General features: G+C 34.7%; 2 protein-coding genes and 6 non-coding genes across 8 annotated transcripts; 1 reads left to right on the top strand and 7 right to left on the bottom strand.

Moving 5' to 3' along the window:
- Nucleotides 1-662: 662 nt before the first annotated feature.
- Nucleotides 663-3,434, top strand: LOC111490491 (60S ribosomal protein L18a-like). Its single transcript, XM_023139139.1, has 4 exons — nt 663-804; nt 1,122-1,237; nt 1,337-1,400; nt 2,943-3,434. The coding sequence occupies exons 1-4, from the start codon at nt 790-792 to the stop codon at nt 3,282-3,284; spliced, it is 537 nt and encodes a 178-aa protein (XP_022994907.1). The 5' UTR covers nt 663-789; the 3' UTR covers nt 3,285-3,434.
- Nucleotides 3,435-4,763: 1,329 nt separating this feature from the next.
- TRNAR-ACG lies at nt 4,764-4,836 on the bottom strand. The gene has a single exon. It is a non-coding gene; the product is annotated as a tRNA-Arg (tRNA).
- Nucleotides 4,837-4,954: 118 nt separating this feature from the next.
- Nucleotides 4,955-5,027, bottom strand: TRNAR-ACG. The gene has a single exon. It is a non-coding gene; the product is annotated as a tRNA-Arg (tRNA).
- Nucleotides 5,028-5,145: 118 nt separating this feature from the next.
- TRNAR-ACG lies at nt 5,146-5,218 on the bottom strand. Its single transcript has one exon. It is a non-coding gene; the product is annotated as a tRNA-Arg (tRNA).
- A 118-nt stretch (nt 5,219-5,336) lies between these two features.
- Nucleotides 5,337-5,409, bottom strand: TRNAR-ACG. Its single transcript has one exon. It is a non-coding gene; the product is annotated as a tRNA-Arg (tRNA).
- A 117-nt stretch (nt 5,410-5,526) lies between these two features.
- Nucleotides 5,527-5,599, bottom strand: TRNAR-ACG. Its single transcript has one exon. It is a non-coding gene; the product is annotated as a tRNA-Arg (tRNA).
- A 117-nt stretch (nt 5,600-5,716) lies between these two features.
- TRNAR-ACG lies at nt 5,717-5,789 on the bottom strand. The gene has a single exon. It is a non-coding gene; the product is annotated as a tRNA-Arg (tRNA).
- Nucleotides 5,790-6,293: 504 nt separating this feature from the next.
- LOC111490418 (3-oxoacyl-[acyl-carrier-protein] synthase I, chloroplastic) lies at nt 6,294-10,682 on the bottom strand. Its single transcript, XM_023139028.1, has 7 exons — nt 9,980-10,682; nt 8,675-9,106; nt 8,305-8,478; nt 7,560-7,673; nt 7,329-7,430; nt 6,773-6,839; nt 6,294-6,683 (listed from the first exon to the last, which is right to left on the bottom strand). Exons 1-7 carry the CDS (start codon nt 10,433-10,435, stop codon nt 6,616-6,618), a joined length of 1,413 nt encoding a protein of 470 aa, XP_022994796.1. The 5' UTR covers nt 10,436-10,682; the 3' UTR covers nt 6,294-6,615.
- Nucleotides 10,683-15,076: the final 4,394 nt, after the last annotated feature.

Here is a 15,076-nt window from a genome sequence, read left to right as displayed (position 1 = left end):
ATCATAAGGGAAAAATGTTCCGATCCTTGTGACATACGATAATGCATGAGGTCCCAACATTTTTCAAATTAATTTAAACATATTTCGGAGTTGTGTACACGTAATTTTTATTTATTTATTTATTGTGTATTATTCATGTCATACATCGTGTTATATTATATCATGCACATAACATGTTTCATATCATCTAGCATATCATATCATAATCATATCATATCGTAGACATATGGTTTCTTAAACACTTCATACATATTAAACATATGACGCGTACAAAGTCACTGGGCACGTGCCATCATAAATAACACAAACTTCTGACCATGTCAATAGTAAGACCACTTACTTGAATGATCTTAGCCGACGTTCTCCCTAAACTCGAATATGCTTGATTTCGTCCCTCGAAGTTGTTCCAAGTATTGTCAAGGTGTATATGTTTAATTGAACTCGGATGAAGAAAATAAAACAACTTTCACGTTTAAAACGTGTGCTCAACCTAAGTTTTTCAATATCGAGTCTCACACGCAATATGCTAACCTAAACGATCGAGCTTTTAAAGTTAACAATAAAAATTAAACTATAATAATAAAATGATAAGTGTGGAACAAAATTAGCCAATTATACTAAAAAGAAAAATACAAAATTAAGAAAAAAAAGTGGTATGGATTTAAGATATTTGCCCCCGAAAGCTCAGGTATATTATTGGGAGCAAAGCCCTAGCCCCGCGCCTTCGTAACTAGTCGGGAAGAGGGAGATCGGTGACAGAGGCATCAGCAGCTTCTCTTCTCCTCCGAGATGGTGTCTTTTAGGGTAAGACATGATTTCCGTTCTTTTAGATCTCGTATTTTTGTATAATGGATGATATAGGAAGCATCAACAGAGGCATTCTCTATATATTATGATGAAATTTTCGTATGTTTATTAGATTAGTGCAGGGATACAGAGGCATTGAGTATTTGATTTTCTTCTTCATTGATTTGTTTTTTTTTTCGTAATGCGATTTGATCACATTTTTGTTTGATTAGTTTTTTTCTGAATCGAAATTAACGCGGTGGATTCGAGGAGTGTTTAATTAGTATTTGTTTTTTTTTTTTTTTTTTTTTTTTTTTTTTTTTTTTTTTTTCCAGTTCCACCAATACCAGGTTGTAGGAAGGGCGATTCCATCTGAATCAGATGAACACCCTAAGATTTACCGAATGAAGTTATGGGCCACGAATGAGGTTCGGGCTAAGTCCAAGTTCTGGTGAGTTTCACGTTAGAAATGCCAATGCTTTTCACTTTCAGATAGCCATTGGATGGAGTTGTTTAATTGTGACGAGTTGTCTAATTTTTTTGGAATCAGGTACTTTTTGAGTAAGTTGAAGAAGGTCAAGAAGAGTAACGGACAAGTGCTTGCTATCAATGAGGTAATACATGCGTGGAATAATGGATATCTTTTGAGTTTATTTACATTAAGTTCTTAGCTTTGTGAAAATGTAATCCTCTGGCTGTTTCTTAGTTTAGGCTGATGCTGAACTGATAATTTTACTGATTAAGAAGGAAATGCATTACAAATATTGTGTTTGTCCGGTTAGCTAATAAGTGGTTGTCATTTGTATTTTATGTCTTAAATGTAGAGAATGGTGAAGATTCTCGTGTTAGTTCTCGACGTGTCAAAATGAATGTGCTTTATACAAGTATCCTTTTGTTTTTGGATAATAATTGAGACATAACACTTTAGAAGCTTGCCCATTTCCCCAGTGTTGACGTTGTCGATGAAGGACTCTCTTTTCTCTTCTTTATAAGCATATAGATTGGGTGAAACTGGGAATGGAACATCTTAGCTGGTGGTGACATTGTGGAAAAGTTATTTGATTCTTTAGTTAGAGAATAAGAAATTATTTGGATGCAGAGGTCTTGATGAAGTAAAGAAAAGAAAGTGTGGGAAAAGGTGGAGAGAGAAAATTTATAGTAGTGTCGTTTTTCATATCTATTAAAAAAGAATAGTGAGTTCTTGATAGATTTGTGTCTAAATGCAACTCAAGCTAACTCAGTCATTTGATAGCTACTTTCATTGAGTGGGTGCCTCCACTTCCTCACCCACTTTTTTAGACAGAAGATTGATGCAAAGCTTGCAATAGACTTTTTAAAAGGGAAGGGGTCAGTTTTCAAGGGGAGAGGAAAGATTCAAAGGTTGCTATAGACAATGACAAAAGGGTATTAGTGTTTACAATTCAAAAGCATATAGAACAATTTATCAGGTAATTGCGGAAAGATGGCTATTTGTACAAAAGTTAAAACCTTGATGTTTACATGTGATGCTCGCGATAGTTATTTAGTCGATCTGATTCGTTGGACTCTGGAAATGTATTCAACATTATTGATATTCTGAACTTGTTAAATTTGAAGTAAATGAAATGTAAGTTAGACTTCATAGAATTTGATTGAATTTGAATTTGTTCGTTGGGCTGATACCTTCTTAGCAAACACGTTTTAAAAATCTTGAAGGGAAGCTTGAAAGGGAAAGTTCAAAGAGGACAATATCTGCTAGCGGTGGGCTTGGACTGTTACAAATGGTATTAGAGCCAGACACCGGGCGATGTGCCAGCGAGGAGGATGAGCCTCGAAGGGAGTTGGATTGGAGGGTCTCACATCAATAAAGAAGGGAACGAGTGTCAGCGAAGACGTTGGGCCCGAAGGGGGTGAATTGTGAGGTCCCACATTGGTTGGGGAGGAGAACGAAACATTCTTTACAAGGGTGTGAAAACCTCTTCCTAGCAAACGCGTTTTAAAAACCTTGAGTGAAAACCCGAAAGGGAAGCCCAAAGAAGACAATATTTACTAGCAACACCATTCATGTGCATTTGTGGTGATGTGATACTTAGTGTAGCATACTTGCTACACTTGAATTTTTGAATTTCTTTGAGTTCTTTCTGATACAAATAATCTTCAATATGATTTCCTTGCAGATCTTTGAGAAAAATCCCACCAAAATCAAGAACTATGGTATCTGGCTCCGCTACCAAAGTCGAACTGGCTATCACAACATGTACAAGGAATATCGCGACACCACTCTCAACAGCGCTGTGGAACAAATGTACACCGAGATGGCTTCTCGACACCGTGTTAGATCTCCATGCATCCAAATCATCAAGACTGCCATTGTTCCTGCTAAGCTATGCAAGAGGGAAAGCACCAAACAATTCCATGATTCGAAGATCAAGTTTCCGTTGGTGTTCAAGAAGGTTAGACCTCCAACCAGGAAGCTCAAGACCACATACAAGGCCTCCAAACCCAATCTATTCATGTAAACTCTTCCTTTTCTCCCATGAGCAAGCAGCAGCAGATGCAATAAAGTTTGGTTTAAATCTTCAAAATTTTGGAACATTTTTTCTTTCATTTCTTTTCGTTAGCAATGAATTTTCTCAATCTTATTGGAGGACGTCAAATTTTGCTTCTGATTTTTCATTTTCCTGCTGATTTATGGAAATGCTTTGACTTTATTTGAAGAACAATTCTTTGTTTTTATGATCTTATAATATGTCAAATTAATTAAAATACGGTTGAAATTTGTACTTTGTCTAAAAAAAACTCTTAAATTTTTTAAAGTTGGATTGAAACGGTTAGTATTTTGTTTCAAAAATATTCTTGAAACTTCAAAATTTTTTGTTATTCATTGGTAATTAGAGGGGTGTACATTGAATTGACAACTCGAATTGAACTAACTTGAATTATAACGATTAGCTTGGGTTGGGTAAAATTTTTTGAACCTGAATATGTATGGTTTGGGTTTTAGGTTCATTGGACATCGGGTGGACCCAAATCGAACAAAATGGTTCATTGGACATCGGGGGATCCAAATCGAACAAAATCTTGGTAATTTGTTGTTACTAAGAATGTTGTGCACAAGTTCGACTTTAGTTGTATATACACTGTTTTATTTAGTTTCTTTTATATATTTTATTATTTTGTTTGATTTCTTTTATATTATTTTATTACTTTTGTTAAGTTTATAATATATTAACTCCATACAGGAAAGTTTGATATTTTAGTTATTAATTTGATATATTTGATGACTCTATCCCATTCAACCCATGTACAATCCTATTTGGATTACTCGATTGGGTTGGATTGGGTTATGAACCATATTCATCAATTAGAACCACCAATTCAACCAACCCAAAATTTCTTGTCCAAAAATTTTCTTCAACCCAATCCAACTTACGCAGTCCATTATTCAATGCACAAAGAAAGAGATGAGAAAAACCCTACCAAGATTTGACATGCGTCTCTTGAAAGAGAGAGTTCCCCTCAAGACTACTAGTAGTTTCAATTGAAGACTTTGGCATCAGAAAGGTTGTAATAACGAAAGATGGAAAAGAAGAAGATATAATGAATTTACTCTCCAAGAAATGTGCTAAGCAGCTCGATTCGAAGTAAAATTTTTGGTACTATAAGACCCTATGCTTATTTGTCCACAAGGGTGTAAAAAGAGAGGGAAAATTCCGATAAATTATTGACTATTTGATATCTAAATATGTAATTTATGTGATATCTCACACTCGAACAAAAACAAAGCAAGCCGCATAGCACATCTAATTTCAGTTTTCAACTATCGGTATAAATATATTTATTTAAAATTATATTTTTTTAGAAAGAGGATAAAGTTTATTGCCCACTAATTTAAGTTACTCCAATCCTCTAAATTAATTTGTTAAAAATAAAAATAATAAAATAGGAAAAAGAGAAAAATTCGACTCCAGCACGGAATTACAGAAATAAAAAAAAGCCGACTCCGCTGGGGATCGAACCCAGAATCTCTGGTTTCGTAGACCAGCGCCTTATCCATTGGGCCACGGAGTCCTTTACAAAATATTTTAAAGTTACATAAGTCCTCTCAATTAATTTTGTCAAAAAGAAAAATAATAAAATAGGAAAAAGGAAAAAAGAAAAGCGCGGAATTGCATAGAGAATATGAAATCGACTCCGCTGGGGATCGAACCCAGAATCTCTGGTTTCGTAGACCAGCGCCTTATCCATTGGGCCACGGAGTCCTTTACTTATTATTTTAAAGTTACTTAAATTCTCTCAATTAATTTTGTCAAAAAGAAAAATAATAAAATAGGAAAAAGGAAAAAAGAAAAGCGCGGAATTGCATAGAGAATATGAAATCGACTCCGCTGGGGATCGAACCCAGAATCTCTGGTTTCGTAGACCAGCGCCTTATCCATTGGGCCACGGAGTCCTTTACTTATTATTTTAAAGTTACTTAAATTCTCTCAATTAATTTTGTCAAAAAGAAAAATANTAAAATAGGAAAAAGGAAAAAAGAAAAGCGCGGAATTGCATAGAGAACTTGAAATCGACTCCGCTGGGGATCGAACCCAGAATCTCTGGTTTCGTAGACCAGCGCCTTATCCATTGGGCCACGGAGTCCTTTACTTATTTTTTAAAGTTACTTGAATGCTGTGAATTAATTTTGTCAAAAAGAAAAATAATAAAATAGGAAAAAGGAAAAAAGAAAAGCGCGGAATTGCATAGAGAACTTGAAATCGACTCCGCTGGGGATCGAACCCAGAATCTCTGGTTTCGTAGACCAGCGCCTTATCCATTGGGCCACGGAGTCCTTTACTTATTTTTTAAAGTTACTTGAATGCTGTGAATTAATTTTGTCAAAAAGAAAAATAATAAAATAGGAAAAAGGAAAAAAGAAAAGCGCGGAATTGCATAGAGAACTTGAAATCGACTCCGCTGGGGATCGAACCCAGAATCTCTGGTTTCGTAGACCAGCGCCTTATCCATTGGGCCACGGAGTCCTTGTTGTTGTAAATTGAATAATTTGTTTAAAATAATTTTATATTTAATGAAATCAAGGCCAATTACTTAAAATTTATTAATTCATGATTAGTATCTCGTGACAACAAATCTACACAAAAAGAATATGAAAATTAAAGAAAATAATAATAATAATAATCAACCATGGTTCTTTAAAACTTTGATCTATTTTTAAACTTTAAAATAAATAAATTTTTTAATTTAAAAAATGGTCTGATTCTCGAATTTTTTTAGTTTAAAAAATGAATTACCAACATTGCCCTTTATTAAAAAAAATATATTAAAAAAAAATAACTTTTGAACTTTGAAATAAAAATTCAAAAAATACCCTTAAAAAAATATAAATATTTTTTAACGATAGTTCGTGGATATAAACTGTTTACCTAGATCTCATAATTCCGCGCTTCTCGAGTATCACTAGACCCCTTCTTCTTTCATTTCTCTATCTCTAAAACATTCAGAAAATGCAAGAACAAGAGAGAGAATTGCAGAAAGAAAAAAACTACTTCATTACAACATTTTGATGAAATTCTTCAGAGAATGTGAATAGAAATCTAATATTATCTAACCCAAAAAGCTCGCTCAAGTTCAAGTAACTCATTTATTGGATCAGAAACACAGCAACAAATGGAATGATGATGATGATCACAAATTGCATATAGACCTAAACACTGAAAGACAGACAGAGACGCCCGCAGCGAGCAAAGCAACCTCGTTCGTAAATAAATTAGCGACTATTCTCAGATAAGGCTAAGGCTGGACTCTCCTACAAAACCAAACCTTGAAGTATAAGCTTAACGCGCACGCTCAAGGTTTGAATGCCGAGAATGCCACGACCGAGTTGTGTCCACCAAATCCAAATGAATTTGAGATAGCTGAAAACAGAGAATTGCAGGATTTTGTTACTAAACTGGGAGGTTCTGGGATTTAAAGCAGGCAGTTGGAAAATATGTATGTAACTTACCAACATTCACTTCGTGCTGCTGCTTTACGTTCGCAACCGTGTCAAAATCAACTGAAGGCTCGGGGTTCTACAGTCAAATAGGGATAAAGCAATGATAAATATTCATCTAAACCAACTTCTACAAGCATTGTGCTGTATAAGAGAAGTTAATGTAATTTCAGAGCTCTGTATTTGTGAAACAAAATTCTCAAATTTTCATTAGCATGACATTTCCCTATGAACAATATGGTGTAGAAATAGATTGGACTCTCTGAAATCAATGAATCATTAGGATTTGAGACAGAATTGAACTATCCTATAACCAGATAGAATAGATCTTTTCATGGATTTAGATAAACTCCTTTTTCCCACTACCACCTCCAGTTAAAACATTAATTCTTCTCGATTTCGTGGATGTACTAAACTGAAGTGCAGTGTGTGAACGTGTAATAAAGAACAGAGAGTAGAGACTGACAAACAATTCTAATTGCAATTGTCGAAAGGGTCTTGCTCTACGTTCAAAAGTTAACCGGACATTATCAGAAACCAGATTGTTAAAATGGAAAAGGAAACGTACAAATTGATTTATGGAAGGATGCAACCATCCTGTTTCAATTGCTTTCACAGAGGCAATGGCTTCCAAACCTCCAGCAGCACCAAGGCAATGTCCTATCATAGACTGAAAAGTAATGACAACGAGAAAAAGCATCAGCAAACCATTGGATCACCTCGAAAGGAATACATTGCAGCTATGTAAATGCTGGTGAATATGGTGGGGAGGGAGGAAAGGAAGGAGAAGAGAGGTTGCCTTAGTTGCATTGATTTTGATCTCTGATGTATTCTTAAACACTTTCTTGATGGCATTGATCTCAGCTAAATCACCGGCAAGGGTGGATGTTGCATGTGCATTAATATAGTTGACCTGCAAATTTTATTGAGAAAAAAACAAAAAAAAGCAAACTTAGTTTTTGTCATCATAAACAGACAATTTAACATTTCAAAAAATGGTAGCCTTCCAAATTCCCATATAACAAAAAGGATTCAAAAGAAAAAGGAAAAAAACGATTCAAAAGGAAATGTGCAATGTGTTCTGTAGTTGGAAGGGTATAGGAATTACTTGGAGTTCCCTAACCAGTATTAGGCCCATGAACATCCACATATAAAGAACTTTGCTGTTTAATGTCACATGCAACAATTGTTACAAAATAAATGCTACTCATATCATCCAGGTAAGATGAAAATCTTGGGTTGGAGCCAAACACATTTCAACTTTACCAAGACATTTGACATGAGAAACAAGATGAAATTTATTTTTCTAAGTAAACTTGAATAACATATTTACAAAGTGTAATTAGATGACCATGAGGTACACAAAATGTGGCAGAAGCCTTATAAACAGGCCAACCAACTTGCTATATTGTGCAAATGCACTTGCAAACCGTGTAACGTCATTCTCTAGACATTATCAATACAAACTTTGAAACTATTAAAACAGCATTAGCGTCAGCAACTGGGGATTCCAGAAACAGAATAAATAGATCAGATTCAGTTACCTCCTCAGGTGATACACCTGCATCTTCAAGGCTGCTCAAGATGCAAGAAGAGACACCAAGACCATCCGCTCTAGGATCCGTCATGTGATAAGCATCACAGTTAACAGCCCCTCCCAAGTATTCAGCAAGAATTGGTGCACCACGTTTCATTGCATGCTCCAAACTCTCCATAACCTGTCAGGTAAAAACTACCACTGGAGTTATCTTCAAATAGGTTTGGAATGAGGTCAAACACAGAGTGAAATTCAACACGAAGAAAATGAATATTCATCTTCCTTGTTGAATACATAACAGTCCAGGTAAAAGCAAGATAAAGTAGCTTATCCTTGCAGAATTTACAGAGCACATCAAGATATACGTCAAAGCTTACCAATATGCCAGCACCTTCTCCCATAACAAAGCCATCACGATCTCTGTCCCATGGCCTTGAAGCAGTTTTAGGGTCATCATTTCTTTGAGATAGAGCCCTACAAGCAACAAAACCCCCTAATCCAATAGGTATGATAGCAGCTTCAGTTCCACCAGCAAGCATCATATCAGCCTCTCCTCGACGGATGTGATTAGCAGCAGCATAGAAGCAATAATTAGAGGTGGCACAAGCAGTGGATATAGAATAATTGGGACCCATGAAACCAATATCAATGGCAAGTAAGGCAGACCCCATATTTGTGATGGCATAAGGAATAAAAAAAGGGGTTATCTTCCGGTGACCTTTCTCTATCAAAGCCTGAACACCATCGGAAAAGACGGTTAGACCACCCATCCCTGTTCCAACAAGCACTCCAGCACGCTCCTTGTCAATCTGTAGCAAAATAAAACCATAACTGTATAAGATAAGAGAAAAAATGAACAATAGAAATGAGGATCTTTAATAAAAGCTTTAAAGCAGTGACTGCCTGAAGAACAAACTAATTATTTTCTCTTAAATGGAATTCTCCCCTAGATCAAGGAAAGTAAAGTCAAACAACCAATAATTTCTTCAAATCTCCATGTAACTCTACCTGATTATGCAACTAAATTCCTTTCGGAGGATCTCGATCATATCCTCTAAAGATGTAATTTTGCTAGTGTTGTTTGGAGTTGTTTATTTAAGTGTTCTTCGTCAATGCTCAAGGTTGTAGAGAAACAATCGAGCAACTTCTCATTCAACTCTGCATGATAAAGGGTTGTTTTTGTGGCAAACTGCTATGTTGTGTGTGGATTTTGAGTGGGGATTTTGAAGTGAGAGAAATAATAGAATCTTGAGCTTTTAGTGGTCAATATATTTAGCCAAAGGTCGCTTTGCTTACAATTACAGGTTAACGTTGATATCCAAATTCATCCATGTCACTTAGGCGTAGTGATAGATTGCATTATCTCACAAAAAAAAAAAAAAAGAGTAAACTAAATGATTTAGACGCAGCTCCACAGCTGATTCAACTCCATACTTGACTTAAGCATAATCAAATATTCAATTCCTATGGGCATATAGTTTGAATCAAAAGGTAAAAACACTTCACAACTTCGCAAACAACCTCCAGATCTAAGATTCATGAAGAATTCAGCAAACCGACCAGAAACAATTGAATCCAAAAGAAAATAACAAGAAATGTAATCATGCAGAAGAACACCAGGACGAACACATACTTTACCAAAACAGTTCACATCCAAAAGAAAATCAAAAGGAGGAAATGACCTTAGAGCGCTTATCTCCACCGAGGTCAGCATCCTCAAGAGCCTTCTTACCGGCCACAATGCAATACCGAAGACAATCATCAAGCCGCCGGTCATTCTTACCATCAATGTAACCCTCCGAAGCAAATCCCCGGATCTGGCCACCAAAACGAGTAGGAAACTTGGAAGCATCAAAACGATCGATAAGAGAGATCCCACTCTCACCAGCAAGCAGCTTATCATAGTAAGCATCAACATCATTCCCGAAAACAGAAACAAGCCCCATTCCAGTAATCACCACACGCTTCTTAGGATCCTTCTCCCGCTTGGGCGCAGAGACAGTGGAAGCCGCAGATGCAGAAATGAAAGAAACACGCTTGGATTTGGGAGCAGCAGCGACGAGGAAAGGGGAGCATTTCCGGCGGCGGAATGGGTCCAATGGAGAGGGCTTGAGAGTGGGAGATTGAACAGCCTGCATGGTGGAAAATGGCGATTTGAGGAAGGAAGGAAAGGGGATTTGTATAGAACAAGGAAGCGAAGATTGCGAGGAGGAAAGGAGATGAAAATGGGGTATGGTGGAGATTGAAATCTGGCAATTGGTTTGGATTTTAGAGCAGGAATAAAGAACTTGGGAAGAATCGAAGAGGTAAGGGGAGCGATTTGTCTGGCTAAATGGTGAAGCCACTCAAAGAGGGTTCTCGTAATCTACGCCCAAGAGGATGTGATTTAGGCGACCTACATTACATTTATTTCTTTATTCATTTATTTGATGTTTAATTTTTTAATTAATTATTAACCAAAATTATGTTGTGGAGGTCCATTTTTTTTTATGTGAGTCCGCGTATTCAAATGATCTCAGAATTTGACCAGCTCGGACTATTCAATTCAAATAAAAAAAGTTGAGTTGGGTTAGATTTTTTTTCGATTTCGATTGGGTTGGATTTTTGAAAAATCGAAAAATCTTGTGAGATTCCATACCGAGAGGAAAACCAAGAATTCTTTATAAGGGCGTGGAAATCTCCCTTAGCATACGCGTTTTAAAAACGTTGAGGGGAAAGCCAAAGAGACTAATATGTAGTAGTGATGGATGGAAACCTCCCCTAGTATACGCGTTTTAAAAATATTGAGGGGAATCTCGAAAGGGAAGACGCATTTTAAAAATCTTGAGAGGGAAGCTCGAAAGGAAAGACGCGTTTTAAAAATCTTGAGTGGAAAGCCCAAAAGGGAAGAAGCGTTTTAAAAATCTTTCTTGAGGGAAAGCCCGAAAAGGAAAACTCAAAGGGAACAATATTTGCTAGACGGGTTTTCGTGATTGATGACATTTTTTTTTCCGAGTCAATTTGACCAACCCGAAAATAGGGTTATAGTCGTATCCTACTTTTAAGATTATTATGAATATTAAGAATACATGATGTTTGTAATTGATATTAGTGATGCACTATGACACGTGAATGTTTGATATTTGAGTTTTAAGATATTTTAAAAATCTTGAAGGAGAAGCTTAGAACAAGAAAGTCTACAGAGGACAATATCTCCTTATATCTTTTTTGTCGAGTAAATTTGACCAACCCGAAAATAAGGTTATAGCCCTATCCTATTTTAAAGATTATTATGAATATTATGAATATTTGACGATTGTAACCGTCAGTGATGCGTTGTGATTCGTGAATGTTTGATATTTGAGTTTTATGAGATTTTATTTATTAATATAATATGGTAGATAAGTATAAATTTTTTTTAAGATAATTAAAAAAATAAGTCAACAACCCAATCCAAAAATATAGAGTCGACAACAAAAATAAAAATAAAAAATACTGAAAGTGTTTTAAATGAAAATTGTTAGTATTTTGTTTAAAATTATAAAATAAAATAAAATCTAACGTCCAATCATGTCAAAACATTTAATGTCGGACAGATATTTCGGTGATTCAATTATCCTTCATTCTTCTTGTTACAACTTATAGACCTTAATTAATAATTGAATCACGAAAAGATCCATCGAGACTTAATTAGATTGTACATTAGTAGTTGAGTCTGAATCAAATGTTGTTAGGGTTTATTACACAAAAAAAGAAACCGAGAGAATGAGTCGTAATTTTGAGCATAACTAGCTGGAGGAAAAAGAAAGAAAACTTGCATTATCCGGTATATTTTAATAATATATTTAAACTTTAAAAAAATCTAAAAAAATATTCTTACCATTCGGTTAATATTTGGTTAGAAAGTACCCTCGACTTTCAAAAGGTTTCAAAATTACTTTTTTATTTTCAAAAGTATTTCAATAATATTTTTAGTTTTCAAATGTTTTATTAATACATTAAAAAAAATTCAAAAATATCTTTAGATTTTTTTTTAATTAAAAAATAACTTTAATCGTCAGTACCATATTTTAAAAATATTCATAAATTTTTAGAGTATTATTAAGACGTTTGTGGATAATTTTTTTTTATCGTAATAAAAAAAAGATAAATGGTATTTACTTTTAAAATTTTCTTAGTATTTCTTAATTTTGGAAATAAATTAAATAATAATAATAAATATAAAAATTATATATAAAAAAAACTTATTTATTTAATCTACTTTATGTTTTTACCCTAACAACTTGGTTTATTCAAATATGGAAATTAACATAAATGTGGAAACAAATTAAAGAAAATTGGTCACTAACTAATAAATTTTTAAATTTATATAAACATTAATTTTAATCTTCATGAAATTAAAAGTTTAAGATTTTAGAGATTTAAATTTTAATTTTATATTTAATAAATTAATTATATTTTTAAAATTTCGAGATGTATACAAACTGACTCGAACCCTCACCAATATAATCATATTATCCAACTTTTTTTTTTTTTTTTATCAATTATTATTCTAAACATTAACTTCAATAAGATACTAATTATCGTCCAAAAGTTGGTGAGTCGGTCCCTACCTATATAAAAAAATATATAATTTTTTAATACATAACATTAATTGTTATATATAGAAATCATTTTATTTTGATATCAACGTTTAGTGATAGTTTATGTAACAACACCAGTGTAAACTAGTTGGTTGTAGAAGTTGATGTTTCACGCGATTTAAGAGAAAATAAAATTGCCTATGATTGCATCATGAGTTGGAATTCTAACGTTAATGGTTCTATTTTGATTACTGTCGTCGTTCATGTTTATTTTCTTCGTCTTATGCCATCAATTTCCACCTAGATCCAACTCCATCTTAAGAAACTCCAAGATCATTCCACGGTGACCATGGAGGAGACACCGTTGTGCACGACGAAGATGAAAAGCGACTAAGAATGTTTGATTAATCCACCACACCTAAATGGTGTAAAAGTTATCTTATTTATTATCAAAGATACCTTTGATAATAAGGCAAATATTAGATATTTACCTTATAATAAAATATTAAATATAATATATATGGTAAATTATAATTTATTACTAAATATCCTTAACACCACCCCTATTGGAGAAAATCATGTTGAGCACCCGAAAGAAACACATTGTTTACACACGTCGAACATGGGGGGTTTGTGTGGGCTACTACTGTAAAGGTCGATTCACTTGGATTGCATGACTAATCGGTTCGTATTCCCTAGTCTCCACTAAAATTATTTTTTTTATTAAACATATTCTAGAAAAATAGAAATAATAATATTTATAATAATTTGCAATAATGCAATCAAATTAGAAAATTAATTCAAATTTACTGACTAATCATAAAATGCCAAGAACAGACAGAAATCAAAAGAAACTGAATCAGATTCCAACTTTCATTGCCATAAATTACCAAAGAAATCGGTTTCGACTTTTTCAACCGCACAATTTTCTAAGAAACCCAACTCAGCAGAGATCTGTAACCTGATTCGTTCGAATATTAAACCGCTTTTAATCATCGGAGAAGAACACACCGCCGGCGACGACGCCGGAAAACCCAAATCTCAGAGTATTTTCCTGTAATTCATTCCCCTGCTACTAAGTTTTCTTCACTCAAATGAACAAACAAAGAATCAGGCGGCCATTTCTAACGACGATCGAACTCAGATATCCATTGTTCTAGAATTTTACAGGGCTACACAAACTACTAATCCCATTAATCTAGAGTACTAAAACGTTTTTCCTCATCGGAGAAGAACACACGCCGGCGATGACGCCGGAAAACCCAAATCTCTGAGTATTTTCCTGTAATCCATTCCCCTGCTTCTAAGTTTTCTTCACTAAAATGAACAAACAACGAATATTGGCAGCCCCTTAATCTAGAATTTTACAGCGCTACACAAAATACTAATCTCTTCCTCCCCAAAATCTCATTAATCTAGAACATTAAAACGTTTTTCCTCATCGGAGAAGAACATACCGCCGGCGACGACGCCGGAAAACCCAAATCTCAAGAGTATTTTTCTGTAATCCATTCCCCTGCTGCTAAGTTTCCTTCACTAAAATGAACAAACAACGAATATTGACGGCCGTTTCTAACAACGATCGAACTTAAATGTCCATTGTATAGAATTTTACAGCGTTACACAAACTACTAATTTCTTCCTCCCCAAAATCCCATAAATCAAAATCGAAACAACCCAAACGAATCCTATGAATCCAAATCATACAGAACATTGAAAGAAAAAAAGAAACAACCAGAAATATCAACAAATAATTTCAGAAACGAAACAGAGCGGAATCCAAATTCAAAAGTGACATCCAAAACAGAGGAAGAAGAAACAGAGTCTAAGAACAAGAACTACACCCTCCAACACAGAAACAAATTTGAAAAGAATATTATCCATGAAAGAAATCTGCAGATTCGTCAATCTCTTCCACTTGAAAGCCGATCCTAATAGCTTCATTTTGCGCGACTCTCTCCTCAGAGATCGCTTGAAAATCGCCCATCTGGTAGCTTGATTTCCATGGCTCTTGCTGTTCTTCGCACCCACTTTTTCGTCCATTGATAATCTTCAGAAGAGAGAAAAATTGAAGATGAAAATGGTGGCTGTAGCAGGAAATTTATGTGTTCGTAGGGATTTATTGGGTTCTGGAGAATCGGGAGGGACGGATGTAACTGCGCAGTAGTGAAGTTTTTGGTGTGTGTCGAATTCTGTAACGGCCTCGGTTTATAAATT

This window comes from Cucurbita maxima, unplaced genomic scaffold, assembly GCF_002738345.1.
Source record: "Cucurbita maxima cultivar Rimu unplaced genomic scaffold, Cmax_1.0 Cma_Scf00015, whole genome shotgun sequence".
Taxonomy (NCBI): domain Eukaryota; kingdom Viridiplantae; phylum Streptophyta; class Magnoliopsida; order Cucurbitales; family Cucurbitaceae; genus Cucurbita; species Cucurbita maxima.
Note: the sequence above shows the minus strand (reverse complement) of the source record. Positions and strands in the feature narration are given on the sequence as shown.

Coding starts and splice junctions, on each gene's coding strand:
- LOC111490418 (XM_023139028.1), bottom strand. CDS start 10,435: ATGCAGGCTGTTCAATCTCCCACTCTCAAGCCCTCTCCATTGGACCCA. Junction 9,107..9,979: donor GTGGAGATAAGCGCTCTAAG/GTCATTTCCTCC, acceptor ATTTTGCTACAG/ATTGACAAGGAGCGTGCTGG. Junction 6,684..6,772: donor GCAGCACGAAGTGAATGTTG/GTAAGTTACATA, acceptor CTCTGTTTTCAG/CTATCTCAAATTCATTTGGA.
- LOC111490491 (XM_023139139.1), top strand. Junction 1,238..1,336: donor CGGGCTAAGTCCAAGTTCTG/GTGAGTTTCACG, acceptor TTTTGGAATCAG/GTACTTTTTGAGTAAGTTGA. Junction 1,401..2,942: donor AAGTGCTTGCTATCAATGAG/GTAATACATGCG, acceptor ATTTCCTTGCAG/ATCTTTGAGAAAAATCCCAC.